Source organism: Oryzias latipes, chromosome 18, assembly GCF_053564925.1.
Source record: "Oryzias latipes strain Hd-rR chromosome 18, Olatipes_Hd-rR_3.1".
NCBI classification, from domain to species: Eukaryota; Metazoa; Chordata; class Actinopteri; order Beloniformes; family Adrianichthyidae; genus Oryzias; species Oryzias latipes.
Window position 1 is genome coordinate 4,034,459 of NC_136254.1, and position 19,757 is coordinate 4,054,215.

At 40.6% G+C, this 19,757-nt stretch overlaps 1 protein-coding gene across 12 annotated transcripts in view; it reads left to right on the forward strand.

The window, feature by feature from the left end:
* nrxn2b (neurexin 2b) overlaps nt 1-19,757 on the forward strand; it is an 806,770-nt gene that overhangs the window by 734,440 nt on the left and 52,573 nt on the right. For all 12 annotated transcript variants that reach the window (XM_078936626.1, XM_078936632.1, XM_078936630.1 and 9 more), the window contains one exon: nt 18,714-18,885. In XM_078936626.1, the coding sequence (XP_078792752.1) occupies nt 18,714-18,885 (172 nt within the window). The remainder of the gene's footprint in view (nt 1-18,713; nt 18,886-19,757) is intronic.

Consider the following 19,757-nt stretch of genomic DNA (forward strand, 5'->3'; position numbering starts at 1 on the left):
TCATTATCTGTTCCAATAGGCCGCTTAATATAGTGGCTGCTACTCCCTGTGTGTTACTTTTCAACTTCATGCTTTGCTGTTTTGTCTAAAACAAAACTTGCAGTGTAAAAAAATGTCGGAACACCTTAATAAACTAAAAGCAGGTGTGAAGTTTTGATTGACAAAAATACAAATAACTACAGTGTATTTCGCAAAACAACATCTGCATTGTGAGTCATTGTGCTCTGATGTCTCTAAAGTTAAATCCGATAATAGCTGCATCGACTGCATTTAGTTGTGTCTAAGCTCCACTGGCACTTAAGCTAAACTGTTTGGTTTGATAAAAACTTTATTAACAATCATTTATATCCACATCTTTCATTTACTACAATAAATACAGTTTTTTCACCAACCACTCAGAATATTTGATAGTTGTTAGGATTGTTTTCTATCAAATCGCCTTTTATTTGAACAAACTTCATTTTAACAAAGCTATTTTAAAGGTTTTATCATATCACATGACTTTTTTTAGTTTTGTTTTGAAAATCCTCTCGCTTTTAAAGACAGAAAACAGACTGAAATTTGCTGTAAACTTAAACCTTGCAGATGTTTTTTGGTGTTAGATTTTTTTTTTCTTCTGCCTCTATAACATAAATGAGAGAGAAGAGAAACTTGGTTTCCTTCAGTTCCAGCAGCTACTGGATGAAGAAGGCCAGTAACATAATACCTAGGAAAGTTCATTGACTGTCTATGAAACGCTGCTTGGCTGTTTACTTTAAAAAGAGCCCCTGAGTGGACTAATAAGATTATTCCCCCAAAAGCAGCTCTTGAGGCTCAAACAGCCCCTAAAGTTAAACTTTACACTAGTTTGTGATTTTTGTGTGTATTCATTTGCTTTAAATTAAACTTGCATCCAAAATATACTGTAAAAGCCTCTTAACACCCACGAGACACATAACTGTGTGAAGTAGAACAAAGATCATTAATAAACAGAAAAAGGGATTTTTGTTTATAAGGTCTAATACAAGATCAGAATTTCCGAACAAAGTATCCAAAAATATGAAACGTAAAAGAAAACCAGTTTGAAAACCTAACCAGAAAACCTAACCAGTTAGGAAGGCCGGCTCTGTCCTGGGCTGCACACTTGAGTCCATCGAGGAGGTGGCGGACAGGAGGATGTTAGCTAAGCTGACATCCATCATGGATAACCCCTCCCACCCCCTGCACCAAACTATAGAGGCGCTGACCAGCTCCTTCAGCACAAGACTGTTGCACCCTCAGTGTAAGAAGGAGCGCTACCGCAGGTCATTCCTGCCCACAGCCATCAGACTGTACAACACCGTGTCAAAGTGACACTCCACGGTCCCAGGGGTGTTTTTCTGTTTAGTCATTGATTCATTTACTTTTGTTGTAGTTATTGTTTTTTGTTCCTGAACAGTTGTTTGTTTTTGTTCTTGGTGTGAACTTCATTAGTTGATTCTGTATTTTGAAAAAATTTGTAATGTTTTTTTTACAGTTTACATGTTTTGCAGACCGCATGTTTTTTACACTTTTGCAGCTGTATTTATTTAATATTTAATATTTATTTCTTTATTTAATAAGAATCTAATTTTTGATAATAATTTTAGTAATATTTTTAATTATCTAATATAAATGTCATTTGTGATGTCCTTTATTGATGTTATATTATATAGATTATTTCTGAATGTCGTGTTGCTGCCACAGAAATGAAATTTCCCCATTGTGGGATTAATAAAGTCATCTATCTATCTATCTATCTATCTATCTATCTATCTATCTATCTATCTATCTATCTATCTATCTATCTATCTATCTATCTATCTATCTAAAAAAAGCATGGCTGTTGACCTTGTCAATCAATTTCCTCTGTGCAATGTCTCTGTTCAGTTGACCAACTCCTGTATTTGGACCAGATCTTTGATTTAATTCAATATTCCGCAACAGATTTTTCTATCAACGCTGAAACAAGAGAGAAAAGTGTGAAAATGATTATGTCTGTTTGAGAAATTTGTGAAATGTGTAGTGAGGAGTTTTACGGCCCTAAAAACATCTTGAATCGTACTTTGCAGATGTCGCCTATCGCAGGTTATTTTTAGAATGTAAGTTCCGCGATAAATGACAAAAATTGAACAGGTCAATACAAGCATCTTTGTGTAAAAATTCAACTGATTGATGTTCAGTAATTTCTGTAAACATGAGATTTGATAACAGAACTGAGGTCTTAACTCGTGTACATTATGCAGTTTCATTACTCTCGTTTCTGCTCAGAAGGAACTTTGATTATAGAAATCTCTTAATAAGTGGAAGAGAAGGAACTGTTCATGTGAATGGGGTAAAAAATTACTTTATTTTCCACCCATAAGTAGATTTGTTCAGTCCAGAAAACAGACACATTGCAAGTATTCTCCTTAAAGCACAGGTTTAAATCTAAAGCTGCTTTTTAACAAACAGACAGCAGCACAAATACCTGGCAAGCAGGTGGACAGGAAGCAGTAGGACCATAAAGGTCTGGAGGAAGAGACAAACCACCAACATCCACATACATACAGTGTCTGATTTATCTCTAAGCCAGTGGCTTGCTTGAAAACAGCGTGTGCGCTGCATGTGCCTGATTAAGCAGTGGTCATTTGTGCAGCAGTCCTGGAGAGACGGGAGTGGAATGAAAGGACAACAAGGCAGAAAATCACATACAGAGGAAGAGATTGTGTTCGTTTTATCCATATTTGCTCAGTTTAGCACAGAGCAAATATTAGCCTGTGTGCTCAGCAGCCTTTCTTCTCTGATGGGCTCCAACCTCTCATCATGCACTGGAGCCCAAAAGACAACAAGAGAACAGGGGATGGACAGGGACAGGAAGAGTTGGACAGCTGTCAGGAAAACAATTTCACAGAAAAGGGACAAAACCAACCACTGTTTATCATCAAAACATGAAAGTTACAGTAAATAAAGAATATTTATCGACATGTACCGTATTTCCCGGACAGTAAGTCGCGCTCTTAACAAAACGAGTTTGAGTGTTTTTGTGAAAAGGTTAATATAGGGCCGGCTTGATTAAATTGATGAATTGATCTGAAGTGATCAGAGCTTATAATAAATCAAAAATCGATCCAAAAAGGTAAAGATCAATCTTTTGCCTTTCCTTTTTCAGTGACTGAAGCAAAACACCATTAAAGATAAAGTATTGTTGGCTTGATGCTAACATATAATGAAATTTCCCATAACACAGCTAATGCTAACGCTCAGTCGACCTAAACATACATTCCTGACTCAATGAAGAGCTTTATATATTCACAGGCATGAATTTTCCAAACTCTTTTAATGAAACATTTTTTCAAAAGTAGCCATTTGTGGTCCAACGCATCTTTTTTTAACAAAATCTTCTGGAATAAAGTGTAATGCTTAGTCACAGAAATGCGCTAACGTAGCTAATGCTTCTAGTGTGGCTAACATGTAGTGGTGTCAGACTGCGTGTTTTTTTATGTTTTAATAACAGGATTTGGAGATATAGATAGATAATTTGAATACGCTAACGCTAATGTGTAGTCTTCTTGGATTGTGTTTTTTATGTGTTACTAACAGGGTTAGCGTAGTCACATTAGAGTTTGTTTAAGCGATATTAGTCTGATTTTTATGTGTTGCAATCGAGGTTGGGAGTCATAGGTATGGTGTAAACACTAATGTGGCTAACATGTAGCGTGTTACAAACAATTACTAGAGTTACTGCGAGCGCAGTTCACAAAGTCTGACTTTCTGACGAACTTATCTCGGACTCTGATGTCTCGGTGCGCCCTACATACCACATAAGTCCGGAAATAAGGCATTCCTTGAGGAGACCGTACGCACTTTAATCTAGTGTGCCGAAAACATGGTAGTCCCATATATTAATGGCATTGATGTTTTACAAAACTCTCCTGAAGTGTGTTTAGTGTCTGACATTTATTATAGTATTTCACCACACATACAATCAAACAACCAAAAGACTTCTGTCTGTGAAGCTGTATGCTACACACGTTTACTTTGCATTGACAAATAAAACTCCTGCGGTGCACCCTGTAAGCCTGTGTTTAAATATCAGTATCACACATCACAAAGCCAAACAGAAAACTCCTGAAAGGGGAGAAAGGTGGGCGATAATTGTGATCAAAATATTTGACGTCGGAGAGGTCTGAGATGGTTCTGGTTTAGAAACTGTCAATCCTTGTTTGGGAAAATATCAGAAGAGCAGCAGTAATCACTGACAGCTCTTTGCTGCCTGTGGAGAAACATGTCACCATAGGAACCACGTCAACGGAGGAAAAAGTTGGTGGCTTTTTGTGGCGCAGAGATGCAATTTCAACACATTACATGCTTCCAGCATGTAAGCTGGTGTAAAGAGGTCATGTTTCCGAGAGAGCAGGCTGTGCCGGGGGGTTGGTGCAGACAGACGAAGGCTGTGGGGGCAGATTGCAGAGAAACAATCCCAATGCAAAACAATTCACTCTTGATTTTGTCCGAAGGTCACAGTCATTCGCCTTCAACTGCAGCCAGCTGCCTGAAGACCACCACGCGCACACGCCAAGCCTCGCTTCTCGCCATTTCAGTGCAGCATGTCCTAAACCTAATGCAGGATAGCTGTCTTCTCCTCTACTGTCTCTGTGCTCTGCACCAGCATGCAAAGCTTTACTTCCTAACAGAGCCAAGCCTTCTCTTGCTTTCACAGTTCTGAGTAATTGTGAAGATGATGTGAGGTTGTTGTATCTGGGAAATGGGTGCATCACCCTAAAAACATATGCAGACTTCACAAATCATTTTCAGAGGCCTCACCTGTTGTTAGACAGGGTCCACTGCATACAGTAGAACTGTATCTGGCTCTTGTTAATCAGTTTTCTTTGGGTTGAATTTCCAACTTGGAAGGAAAATATGATCCATACATATCCATAACTCTGGACATAACTCTGGCTCATTAGCGGAATCTAAACTTTCCTTAAAAACCAAATTTAGTTTAAAAAAAATATGATTTAGTTAACATTTTTGCCCCGTAGTTCATGATCATTCCACTACATTGACTTTTGATAAAATTTCAGACAAATTTGAAACAGTGAGTAAATAATGCTTTTTTTCTTGATCACCCACGGCAATATTTTTGCAACTCAAACTATCATTTTCAGCAAAAACTTACCCAAACAGATCATAGTTAATATTTATTTATTTATTTATTTTGTGGGTTTTATGAAAAGGGTTCCAAAAAACATCTTGATTCCACAGAAATTTAAATTTTCTTTCAACTCTTTGATTTAGTGATTTAACAGGGTTGAAGGAGGACTTTGATCATTTATTCAATATCCAAGCAGTGTTTCCCTTTCACCTGGATTACCTGTGATTTTTTTTTTATGTTATGGTAAACAACTTTTGCTGGGTTGTGTGAGCTGAGGACACGTTTTAGCTCAATTTGACATGTTTGGCAAATTCTGTGTCAAACTTTGATGCTTTCATTTAACAAATAAGTGATTAAGAAAATGATATTTAATGTCCATCAGCCACAAATGCTTATGCAGCATGTCACTCCTAAAAATTTGCTAATAACTAACAAGTGCTAATTATAATTCTACTTTTCTAAATCTGGAAGGTGCTTAGTTAGCCTTTATACATTTTCAGCCTAATTTTTTTTTTTTACTGTTTGGTCCCATTTCCAACAGGTCCATAATTGCAAAATAAGCACACATACAAAAACCTGACACGCACGTTTAAATGCATTTTTTTATTTCACTCTATCTCACTTCTGCATGTTCGTGCACACTAGTTGGTTTCTCAAGTTATCGTTTTTTAGGGTTTTTTAGGGACATTTCCTACAAGTCTTTTAATTCTGTCTGTATCTTGATTGAATTCCAATGTTTGGTTTAAGAAACAAATGTTCATATAGATGTGTTGACTTGTTTAAAATGTGATCGTGTATTACCACCAAAATTAACTCAAACGGTCTCACAAAGGATTAATTTTGCACAAAACAGACCTCCTTCATAAAATTCAAGGTCTCAACTATCTCATTTCACCGTTTACTGACTAGATTTAAGCTGCCAGGCGGGAATAATCTCCAAACTTGTTTTGTTTTGACTTGATGCTCTCACCTCCGTCAGTCATGAGCTCTCTGGTTATCGCTTCTCTCTCCCAGACCATTCAGAGGAGCTTACAGATCAATAGCTTTCTACCAAAGGCATGTTAGTGACTCCAGTCGACTCAGTAATGAGCCTCAGAGGAGAGAAGGAGCTGCGATCAAGGCAGACAGATTAGAAAAGTGAAGTTGGAGACAGTGTGAGACAGATTATCAGTGTGGACATGTGAAGGTGTCCGTTTTAAAAACGTGTATGTTTTTACGCTCTTCTGACTGAAAGCAAGTCCAAGAGGAAGAAAAATCCCCAGAACCTGTGGATCCTGCTGCGGCAGTTGAAGTCTTTTCCAGTTGTTTCATAAAACGTCGTGGCTGTCGTCAGCTGTAGCTTTGTTGCAAGGACGGAAGCAAGAATAATGAGGTTTTGTGGCAGATACAGGGATTATTGCGCTATCTTAGAATCTGTGGGAGGATTAAGGATGCTGCTAAATGCAAAGCTAATTGAAAAAAGAAAAGATTAAATAAATCCAAGGGCACAGTGACAGTGTAAGCCTCTTTGTCCCAAACTATTTCACCCAAACAGACAAAATGCACCTGTGTCTGCTCAGTCTGTGGACCGACTGGGTTAGGAGCACACTTTGGACATATTTCCACGTGTTTCTATGTGCTGCAGGAACAAACTTTTGCTGTCAGACACTTTCCCAGGTGAGGAGGTACAGGTATCTGGGAATTCTGTTCACAAAGTGCGTGACATTTGGACCGGTGCAGCTCCTGTGGTCATATAAACCTTGTACCAGTCCATTGTGGTGTGGAAAGAACCGAGTCATAAAAAAAGCTTTCAATTTAGCCATTCACCTGTGGCCATGAGCTGTGGGTTGTGTTCAAGTACAGAAGACCACAGATAAAGTGTTGGAAAGCTTGCCTGGGGTTTCACTTAGCAAAAGGGTAAAAAGCTTAGCCATCCAGGAGGAAATATGAGTAGAAGCCAGAGGAACCAGTTAAGATGGAATGGACTTCTGGCCGCAGGAGAAGCAGTGGACGTAAAAATAAAAGTTTGCAGAGCTGTGCCTAGGCTTCTTTATTCTGCTTAGCTTTGGGTAAATCTTTTACACATTTTCTGATTTTTTTCTAGAACCTGGAAAATATATAAAACAAATATGCAGATTTGTGTAGCTAGTTCCTTTCTTTACTCAACTGTAATGTTTTAGTAGCTACAAAATTCCATTGTACTGCAAAGATGAATCCCATTACAATCTTTCTCAGTCGCTTTAGCACAATTCTCAGTTCAGAATTGAAGTTTGCAAATACGTGTGTGCATTTCTCAAAACAATTTGTACAAACAGCAAAACACTACGGATTTCTTGCAAAAGCCTGTAACTTGCTCAAAATCTTTAGTTCATCTCTCAAAACTAAGTCTTTATGTCATTGAACCTGTCAGTGCCATCAGAATGTCAAGTCCTTGTGTCATTGTCTACGAACAAGACAGTCAAATGACTTAGTCATGTTGTCAATATAACTGTGTACTTTAGAGGGAGGTTCTGATGTAAACTATGGCTAAAGTTTGGATGACAATTATTGTAAAATGTAAGTTACACCTTTTTTGTTTGATTGCAAGAGACTGGACAAGATTCACATTTACACTTTTATTGTTCATATTGTAATTTGTTGACAGACCATGTCATACCAACATAGAAAAAACCCACTGCAAACAGTAACACAAAGGGAAAAAAAGATAGGAGAATATTCTGTACAACAGTACAGGCAGTGCAGTAGGAATTGGTGTGGTCTTCCTACACCTCTTGTCGTTCCTGTATGTTAGGCCACAAATTCTCATCCACATCACAGCAAATATCCTCTCTTGCAATGCAGCCAAATATGTTTGTCACATTATGACAACTTGGTCAACCATTTTGCAGTTAATGACTTATACGATGAACTAATGACTAGGTGTTTTGAGGAGTAAGACTATTGCAGAGTGAACTATATAATACATTTTGATCAACATGACATAAACAATTGATAATGTAGCAAAGAGCAGAGAATTGTACATAATCATTTGCATGGATGTACCAAAGCAACTGCAATTTGTTCAAAGAAGTGAGAAACGGCTTATATGATGTGCACAAGTGACATCAGGATGTGAAGATTGAACAAATAGTTTTGGGAATTTCATTCTGATCTGAGAATTGTACTAAAGCGACTGAGAAAAAGGTGCTGAGATCTACAACCGGAACTGCGAACAGCATAGAGCTCTACCAGACACATGAAAGAGGAACATATGGAACACTATTTTACTTTAAATCTCATTTCAACACTTACCCACGACCCTTTACCTTAGCTCTTCATTAGTGGATGTATAATAACAGTGAACAATGCTGCCCCTTTCTGTTCGGACCATTGACTGTAGGAGAAAAGGATCGGGTCAGTGTGATGTCACCCATAGATAATGCATACTTCTCCAGCAACATTAAAGACCCTCTCCAATGAAAATGTTTTTGGGTATTTTAACATGTTCTTGTAGCATTTCTCTCATAATGGAGGACACACATTTAAGAATTTGAAATCAAAACTGCATTTCTGAGTATTTCTTTATTCATATCATATTGGATCTGGAGCATACATTTGAAAAAACTTGGACTTATGTGGATCAGCGCTTTCCTGGTCTGAACTGCCATCTGGCTCTGAAATGTACTGCTGGATACCTCCGATGTTGCTATTTTTTTGCTACGCTAATGTTAGCTTGGGCTTGTGAGATGCTTGTCGCTAGCGGGAGAGATAAACAGGGGCATGCTGGGAAATTAGCAAGGCTACCTTAGCTAGGCCAACAATACCGGCCACAACCCAAAAGCAAATTTCTATTGAGTTCCTGCAGCTCTGCAGAAACTATGTCTTGAAAAAACGACACAGGCTTTTTGGATTTAGCTAAAAATTGTATAATCCTGATTAAAAGACCACTGGAAATGGTTTTACAGAAAAAATATTTATAGTTGGAGAGAGTCGAATCAGTCTGCATTTTTTTCACGATACGGACGCCGCCATGTTGGACCCTGACGTCAGTAAGCCGTGATTTCCGAGTCACCGTTTCCAAGGCAACCTCTTTCACCATTTAGGAGTGACCTTGTCGGAAGGCCACACCCCTCTTGGGAGAATCTGTCAATCAACCGTTTCAACCATTCAACAGGGCGCCACCTACTTTTATTGAGGCATCTGATTGGTCAGTTCATAACTTGAATAACTTCCAATAGAGAAGTCATATCATGACAAAATATGACAGATAATCAAGAACGTGTTAATAAAAGGTATCCGATCAGAATGGTTATCCAAACAAATAAAACGATTGAGTAACAGCTGTTTATTTCTTTATAGGAGAGGATGGCGTTTTGAAGTCAGCGGGTACTTCCTGTTTGGAATGCCAGGGGGGAGGGGTCACTCAATCCAGTTCTCTTATACAGTCAATGGTCTGGACTGTTTAGCATCCAGGCCCTCTTTGCTTTTGGAAATGTGAGTGTTAGCTGGACCAGGAACCACACTCTGGCATATTTTTTTGTTTTCGGATTTCCTGGAGTGAGTAAGCTTTTATTTATACGCCCTGCCTCTGCACTGAAGCTTGCCTTTTGTTTAAAACATCAAAGGTCTGACAATTATTTTTATTTTATGGTTTTGGTTTTTTCAGAACCGGAGATGTGAGGAAGAATCTTAACCTTTCAGGTGAACTGATTGTTTTGCAGCCTTGACTTTAAATTCAGGGAACGGGGGGGGTAATAACTGTGCGGGGGCTGATAGTGAAAGCAGGTGGGGGGCCAGGAGGCAGACCAGTAGGTGTGATGGCCTCTGTGGAGGAGAACCCCATCCATCAGTGGCCTCAGTTCTTTGTGCTTCTGCTTTCTCCCAGGTTTTTTTTTAGCTTTGGAGAGAGGGGTGACAGAAGATTCTGACGCGACCTTCTCGTCACGCTTGTGAAGGATGTTTCCGCTGATTTATTATCATAAATGTTGCCTCCGTCTGCAGGAGTTTGGATTGCCGCCAGTTTGTGCATACTCCGGGGACAAATAGGCAAGCCCAGCGTGAGTCATGCTCGGATGGGGGAGATTCAAACACATACAAACACACACTCCCACTTCACATTAGTCTAACTCATTGATTTTTTAATGAGATCTGATTCACCATTAGAGCAGCCAGTCCTGGTTGTCAAGGCGCCATTGAACGAACAGACGACCACTGTCGCTCAAGATGCATAGCAAACACGGCGTCAGGGTGAGAGAGGGAAAGAAGGAGGGCGGATGAAGCGCTGTTAGGATGGAGAAATGGGTTGGGGGGAGGAGGGGTCAACTCAGCCAAGGTGACTGCTGAAGATCTCGTACAAAGGAGTTTGCTGAGCTGCAGCTCAGAGAAGGTGTGGGGGCTGAAACAGACCATGTCCCTCCTGCAAAGTGACACTTTTCCACTGTTGGCCGAATCAAAATGACACACATGGAAGTGTGTCTGAAAGAGTTCTCCAGGTGAGGGATGAGGGGTCGACGGGGAGTGTTGGCTCCCATTAACCGACTCCAAAAGCCCGATGGTGTTTTCCTCCTCCTGTCATCATCAGACTCTGAAGACCAGAGATGAGCCAGGAGCAGACGATTTAGCCAACTAGGAGTCGACGTGTTACACAACTGCCTATTTTCTATCTTACATAATGCTGCAGTTTCTGAGGGGAAGATTAGACTCTGCAATGTTCTTCTTGTAGACGATTCCACGACCAATCTTCACTCACGGGCATAATGCACACATTCTGACAAGCTGATTGAACAGGACCAGGGCTTCTCTCACAGGGAACATGTTTATGAGTCTGTAAGGCTCCGTTTCCGAAGCCTGTGGGACATCTGAGCTTTACAACATTCATCTGGAAGAGCAAATAGGATCTATATGAATACACATGAACACAGAATCGGGCAAAGACCTCCGCTCGTGTTCCACAGCTGGAATGTTAAGCCGCCCCTCCTCACATGGAAGTGTCAGATGCATGCGTGCATCCATGGAAGAATTGATTGCTTTTTGTCGGGCATCAAGTAAAAATCTATTTATTAGTCATTTCTCTCTGCACTCTGCTCCATTGGCTGATTCATAAGCTCATAAATATTGCAGCGCTGCATACTTAGGCTTGCATGTCAAGTTAGGCTCAAGCAGACACAGGCTGTGATAGATCATTATTGGGGAAATGAGTAAGAAGCCGATGAATAGTTTGCATTTCCACCCCCCCACGTCTACTAATATAAAATCTGTCAAACTAAATTATCGGCATCAGCAAATTCCTAATTTGGTCAGCCGCTTTTCTCCACAGTTTCTTCAGGCATGTTGACTCTGCAAAATGCAAAAATGGTCTTATTTAAGCTGTTGTTAATTTTCTTTTCCAGGGTCACGACTTTACGAATCACTTTTAATTTCACTTTTCTGTACGTTGAATCTGCAGAGACAGAAACTAAAATAGAGTCCGAGTGGGATCTGAGTGAGTGATGCAATAGGGGGTGTTGTTAGAGAGTAACTAAGCTGTTTATTAAAGACCCACTCCAAAGAAAACAGCATTTTTGGTGTTTGTAACATGTTCTTGTAGCATTTTTCCCATGTCGGAAGACATATATAAAGGAAAAATAACATTTCTGAACGTTTCTTCACTCAAATCGTGGGGAATCAGGAGCAGAAGAAAAGAACATTCTTGTAGTTGTTAAGTACAAACTCCAATCGGGGGGCCACAAGGTGAATTTTGAATGAACTCCGGCTCCTCTGCAGAAACTATGTCCCAGAAAAACCACAGAGGTTTTTAGATTTTAGATAAAAATGACATAATTAGACCACTGGGAACGCTTTGAAAATAGATCACAAGATCATCGGAGTGGAACCTTAAAAAAACTCTTAAAAAAGAAGTTACAGCTGAAAGAGTATCAACAGTCTAAAAGCCCACAAAGTTTCAAACGACACGTTTTAGAGCCTTGGATAAATGTAAAATGTTTATAAAATTAAATAAATCACCTGACAAAGCAGGAATACCTCTAATCAAAGATGTCACTGAACTAGAGAGGTAGAAAGGGGATTCATTGGGATAATATGTGTGGTGGAAAGAATACTATGTCACCAACAATAGAAGCAACACTTTGTATTGTTCCTTCATTCTTCCATACATGATGTATGGTGTTGAGGGGAAGCTACAGTAAATTCACTGTAAACACCAAATTATTTTAATTTGGAGACCTGGTTCATTTCAAAATAATTTAAAACTTCTCCATTAACCTGATAATAAGTCCGGTCTGAGAGGATCAAGTAAATGGTAAATGGCGTATACTTATATAGCGCCTTTCTTCCTACAAGGACAAAGCGCTTTACAGTCACAGACCCTTTCACCCAGTCAAACACACATTCACACACTGGTGGCCGCTCCGCTGCCAAACACAGGCGCCCGCCCACCACCAGAGGCAAGGTGGGGTTCAGTGTCTTGCCCAAGGACACTTTGACTCATGGGCATGCAAGGCGGGAATTGAACCTGCAATCTTACAATCATGGGTCGACCACCCTACCGCTGCACCACGCCCCCCCGCCGTGTGTTTGTAAGAACAAATGCTAAACTCCACAAGAGGGTTTCAGACATGGAATAACTGCAGGGAAGACAAGAAAGCTGTTCGATCCATAAAAAAGAATATTTAAAGTAACTCTAAAAGGTAAAAGGGCTCAACAAGAACCATTGATATGTACTTTCTTTCGAGAAATCTTTGACCTAATTGGTTGTTTTCGGTGCTCACTTCTTCTAATTCTGTAAAATTACTGTTTTTATAAATTGAAGTTTGGATTGAATTGAAAAAAGAGCCTCATACTTGATAAATTTTATGTCATCCAAAGCCTTTTTGAATTTTGGTCATTGCCATTCATCTTTATACTTCTATTTATGTTTTTTTTTTTATTTTATCAGTTAAAAATAAATAAATAGAAATAGAGGATGCACCTGTATCCTCCAAAATGAGAAATTGATCAAAAATGTGTTTTAACGTGAGGACGGACAGCAGGTGAGGTCACATGACCCACAGGTTTTCTAACTCTCCAATCATTGCTTCTCCATCAGATCCAATATCTCTGAACCTTTTCTCCAAAAGGTAGGACCAACGAGTTATCAGAACATATCTATCAACCCCACCTCCACTTATGTGAGTCTTTAAGTCCAATGTTCACTCCCAGTTTTTAAGAATATTAAATCTGACTGAAAAACGTAAAAGTTTCCCCGTAGTTTCCCACTAACCTGACATCACTCCTGTTAATTTCACTTTCTAACAAGCGTCTGAAAATCCAAGTGTTTCTGCTGATTTGAACCATACCTACTGCTGCTTGTGTATGCAAAGAGGAAAGTAAAACGAAAAGTTGGATTGGTCTCCATAATAGCAGGTAATAAACTCTTGTAGCCATTATAAAGAATGGAAGCTAATTAATGTGAAGCGAGAAATAAAATAAATCAATTTGTTCCTTCTGAGCTTCTTTATTGGGTTGAACAGACCCGTCATGTCCAGAGGCTTCCGTTGATCACCTCTTTCACAAAGCAGCAAAACTGCACTGCAGCCAGTTTGGGATTAGGAGAGCTGTGCAGCCAACATCATCACAAATGTCTTACAGGGCTACAATCACATGATTAATAATTCAGAGTGTTAGACCTGCCTGTAGGTGAGACAGAAACCACAGCCGATAAAGGAGGGCGGCTTTGAAGCAGCTAAAGTCAGGCTGATCTTTAAATGAGCTCCAGCAACAAATCATTCGTATTTTCCTAAAAAAAAAAAAAAAAAAAATTTCATCCAGCCTCACCAGAAAAGTGAAAAGAAACAAACCAAAAAGACTTTCTGGAATCTTTTTGGCGTGTAGATGTTTGGTATGAGTTTCAAATGAGCTAGCAGGAAGAAAAAAAAGCCGAAACGTTACATTCCCTTTGGGAGAAGGTAATGGATCTGAGGATGGAACCAGATCTCATGTCATGCATGTCATTGAGGCTCTCAGACAATCCAGGCAGAATGATGTCGTCTCAGAGGACATTGGCAGCTGGTGCAGCATCCCCCAACTCTTCTTACCCTCTTTGCACCGCTGCAGCGTTTTAGCATTTTGGGTCAGCATACCAAGAGTTATGCCTTAGCGCCATGCACATTTGTTTGGGTTGACCCGTAGGGGTGTGGTGGGTTTTTAGGAGGGTCAGATAGAGACAAGTGGCTGCATCTTAAAGGGATTCCTTGAGGCTCGCACGGCCGCCTTAAGGGACATCAAGAAAATGGAACGTACCATTTTTGTGCATTTAGTAAGTGTACGGTTACGTAATGAAAGCTGCATGCACTTCTGATGTACAGGTGATGCTGTCCTGCTGTTCTTACACCACATTTTAGTAGTCAGCGAGGTGCAAGGCTCCTTATAGACCAAAGGCTGCACGCACAGGGTGTGAGCGGGTTATGCAACTGTCCCATCAAACTCCATCTCCCTCTGTAGCTTACTCCTCCTCCTCCTTCAACTCGTCCATGTCTGCTTGCAAAGATCACAGGGTTTTCTGCCAGATAACCTAATACAAACACGCCGACCGCGGCCTCATTCTCATTCCCTCCTCACCAGCAGCGTTTACTGCGATGCGCTCTCACAAGCTCCAAGGTCATGTTGAAATTTTTCAGATGGAAATGCTCTCAGTATTAGCTCTGCACTCTTTCTCCTTTGTGCTGCTGGAATTGAAAGCTCTTTTCTCTGTCTTTGAAAAAAAAAGGAGAAACTCTCCCGGGAGACTTACAAAACTTTTTTTTTTTTATATCTGACACATTTTTTACCTCAAAAGTGATGCTTTAGACTATCTCTGCTCAGCGAAGACATCTACTTATTGAGGTTTCAGATACTTGGCAGTAAGACCAATTTTTCTGTAAGTAACTACTTGATGTTAAGGAGTAACTTTTAACCCTGCAGGTATTTTTTCCAGAAGATGTCTTTCTTAGAAATTTAAAATATAAATTGGATGCAATTCTATATTGGGTCCTTTACTAACAGTGGACCTTCTGGTGAGACCTGCAGATAAAAGAAGATCCTGTTCCTGACATGAACCGACAGCTGCACCAGATTGGAAACTGCTTATCAGCTGAGAGGCGGTGCCGTTCAAATGCGCTCTGGTTGCTCTTTAAAGCTACCTAACAGTTGCTTCATTTCAGTTTTGCAGGCTTGACTGCACCCAGTCATTCACAGCATTGTATTTTTTTTTATCTTCTGTTTCCAGAGATGTGTTCACTTAAGGAAATGGCCATTAAAATGTCATTACTGCTTCAATAAAATCCTTTTTAAAAAGCACTGGTTCCCGGCGGCTTTCCACCGTAATGGACTCCATGCATTCCCTCAGCACAGAAAGAGGCTCCTAATGTTGCAGAACGCAAACGTTAATCTTTCTGTAAACATGACCAAAGTTGGTGCGATAACACTGAACCCTTCCGCTTTTCTAGTAAATTAATATAATTCTCCAAACAAAGGTTTTCAGATCAATGTAAGCCATCTCCATTTGGACGTATGAAACTGGCGTTTGAACACATCATCACGGTTTCCTGGGAAAGGAGCATCTCACAGGGTCCAGTAATAATTTGGCGTCGATCTAGCTTTAAAATGGACAAGGTTTATATTCAGGTCTCATAGTCTGTATTGGATTTTGGTGTGGAGTGGGTGGAACGACTACAAAGGCAACTGTATAACACAAATCAATTCATTAAGTGCCTAAGAAGGTGGAAGCACTTTCCTGTTTGAGACATTCGAACCTCTTTGTAGAATAAGATAATCTGCTGGAAAGTCCATCAGGCGCCTCTGCAGCGAGCTGAGGATGGAAGACAGTTCTTGTTTAGACTTGTAGTTTTTTTTGCACTGTCTGTTGACCTCTGAACTGATAATCATGAGCTCAAACGGCACTTCTTAAGCATGCCTAATTCGCTAATCACAGCTGTCATTTGTGTGGCCTTAGTGTGTCCTTGGCTGAATGCTGGAGCAGCTCCACACAGCAGCAAACAGCAATAATGATGCACATAAAGTTAGCTGATTATCCCAATCATTATCTTACCACACAACTGCTGCACTTATTTACTTAATTAACTTTCTATCTTCAGTTCTGGTGGCATTTAAGTATTATTTGTTTTTATCCTTAGTCATGAATAATAGAGAATTGCTGAAGCAAAACGCTAATAAATAATAAAGGTAGTGGAACGAATGAAGCTTTGGCTTCAGAAGTGCACAGCAGTTTGAAAAAATGTGAAGCATCTGCAAATGAGCCTGACCTATACTGACAATCAGAAAGTGCTCCTGTCTGGGGTTTGGTTTGCAGCGTCCACACAGATGCAGAGCAAGTCTGCAAAGCGGGCTAGTCTGCCAATCAGACGATGCATGTGTAATGCTGCTGCTGTCTGCGTTGTGCTCTGTTTCCTTTCCTCACCTTTGTTCTGTGGCTCTCTGCTAGACTGTAAGTCTGTAAATGACTTTGACCTTTCCTGGGACTGAGGACAGAAACCACGGAGTGAGAGGAGGGGGGTGCTTGGGGAGCAGAGCAGAGTAGGCGGTTGACTGTAATAAACTCGAAGCAGTGGGCGGCTGTCAACACTAATAGATGAGAGAGGGGAGGGGGCCACCCTGTCGATGATTACTAAAGATGCCCGAGTCCTGACTAAGTGCTCTTTTTTAACGGCATGGAGTGAGGGCAGGGTTTTGACACAATTCAACCAAAGAGCAATCCTGTCAGAAGGACTAGAACAGAGTTCCTGCAGCTGCTTAAGTGAACAAAAGCAGAGTCTGTAAGAGCGACCATCCGCTGCTACCAGGTCTGAGAGGACAGAAAACAGACACAAAGAACACATTCAGGCCGTGTTTTTTTTACTTTTAAACTGCCTGCCAGGACTCCTACTTCTTCCAGCACTCTACTCGTCTTTGCCTTTCTGCTGAGATTACATTCTCAGGTGAGATGCAGAGGTCTTACCTAAACGTGACCTGATGAGGCGATGTGGTCATTTGTTGGCCAAGGAGTTTCTCATGGTGGAACTATCTGGAACACAAACCGAAAATAGTTTGTTGCCTTAGATTCATGTATTGAGACTGCTGTCCGTAAACTGTTAAGCTTCGTACACAACACATTCAAGCGACTTCCAATGAAAATTCTATGTTAATGAACTCTTGCGTACAAGTGTAATGATTGATCCATGAGTCAATGAATCGATTTATCCAACCAGATCAATGTGTCTGAAGCAAGTTGTTAATCGGATCAAATCGACCTGTACTATTAAAAATCGCTTCTAAATTAAATAAATCAATAATCATCAATATTGTAAAATACCATATGGACTGAGACATGGTAGGCTTATTTTACAATAACGTAAAAACAACCAAGTACCATCACAGTGAATAAAACACACGTGATGGCAGCGAAAAATGATCAAGCCACCATTACAGTCCAGGGTGTGGAAACACTTTGCAAAGACGTGGAAGAAGTAACGAATTATGCCTGACAAAGGCTGCATTATCACCAATTAAGACACGATGCGTCCCTTATTTTCTGATAACACACACTTTGTCGGGTATTATCCCATTATACCATGGTGCCTCACAAAAGAAATCAATATTCAATCAATTTTTTTTTTGTGCATTGTCAAGAATTTCTGACTCATTTCTATTTCAGCTTCAGAGTGTTGGGAAAGATAACAATATTCAACATAAAAGTGTGTAGATCTTTGCAGTTCATGTTGAAGAAATGTAGGAATTTTTCTCTGCTAGCAAATAAACTGTTAAACAATATCTTTGGAAAAATCAGTAAATTCATTGATGCACTCCTGTGGTCACAATTATTTTGTGTATTTGGTGAAAGCATTACATTTAAACAAACAATGTGAAACTACACTGATGCACGGAAGCCACAAACGGCCTACCTTTTTGCTGTTTTGTCATGACATCTACAATCACACATAAATACGTTTTTTTCTGGTGAGAAGGAGACCACAAGATGGTATTTCTCTTTAGGACGAGATTTTCATGGGCGATCCCCATTTCTCTGCTGGCAGATGGGTCTGCGCAGCTGCAGTCGGGCCAACCTTTTTCTCAAATGATGACTGATATGGATGTTGTGTCTGATGGCCAACATCAACTGAATCTCTGGCTGAGTTATACCACGATTAAAGTAGTTAATTATGAATTGATCAGTTCTTCTGGTGTTCGACGTTTTCTTTGACAAGTGTTGTAGAAAATAAAAACAGTATATTCTTCGTTATCTCGTCATCACGACATAAAATTCTTTATCTTGTGATAATGACATCTACTACCTCATATCATGTCACAAGAAAAAAACTTCTGGTGTTCTGGTGATAATGTGGTAGCAGAGCAAAGCAGGCTGTTCTGATGTCTGCTCCTTTCAAAAGGTTTTACAATCTGTACCATGTTCATTTGAGCTTTTTTGTTCACTTTTTGATTATTGCATTGCAGCTTTCATACTCAAAAATGCATAAATGCGTTACCAAGGATCCCATTTCACTTTGCCCAGCAGAACATCAAGAAATCCTAAATGCATTCCATGAAAACATCGTCGCTTTTGTTGATCACTTTCAGAGATTCTCAGCAGGCGTTCTCTGTGTTCTGCTTGCAGGAAAGAGGACGAGTCGGCGTGATCTTCAACGTGGGAACGGATGACATCATCATTGAGGAGAGCGGTGTGATGGTGAGCGACGGCAAATACCACGTGGTGCGATTCACACGCAGTGGTGGCAACGCCACGCTACAGGTGGACAACCAGCCAGTCATTGAGCGCTTCCCCTCAGGTAGGAACTACAGCCCTAATGCAGACGGGGGGGGGGGGGGGGGGGGGGGAGGGACTTTTATAGACTAACGACATGGATAGGATGGCTAACACATTGGAGAGAGAGATTAAAGGAGCTTTGGAAAACCATTCCTCTTGCTTTCTATAGATTACCGACACGTTTTCTATCAGGGTAACTGATAATGACCTCTGAAGCGGCCTGGGTTATTCTGGTTGATAAAGCCAGGTTCTGGTCCGAAAGGCGGGACGAACCAAATAGGCTTCGAGGGAGGGGGGTCATTTATCACCTGCAAGCATCCGACTCATTGCAGCTGCTCAAAGCGTGTAGCCTTTGGCTGTGTGGAGCAGGGCTGTGAATACCAAAGTGAGAATTATTCTCAGGACGTTCTGCAGTATCTACAGAACAACTTGAGGGCTTGCTGCAGAGTGGACGGGTCTTTCTATACTGGCCAGCTCTCCCTGAATGTCTCTCTCCAATCTGTTTCTCCTTTTGCTCATGGTTGTTTGAAGGAAGACACTTTTTGATCTCAACACGTCTCTGAACTGGGGAAACCCACCTAAAAAAGGCTCCGGGGCTGGACCGGTGATGCTTCCATCTCCATTGTGGAGAAACGCCGGGCATGTGCAGCCTTTGTGCAAATACAGCAGGAAAGTGTTGCTAATGTGGCCGTGATATTTACAGCGGTTGACATACAGTTCAGAGCAAAGAGACTGTGACATTCTCTGCCACAGCAGTGATCCCAAATTTGGAAGCCGTCTTTTGGCAGTGATAAGAGCGCATTCTCTTGCTCATCCATCAGCACAGCGAGGCCAGACCGAGGGGCATGCATCACAGCCAGAGGAGGAAGCGCCCTGTGACAGTTCACTCTTTTC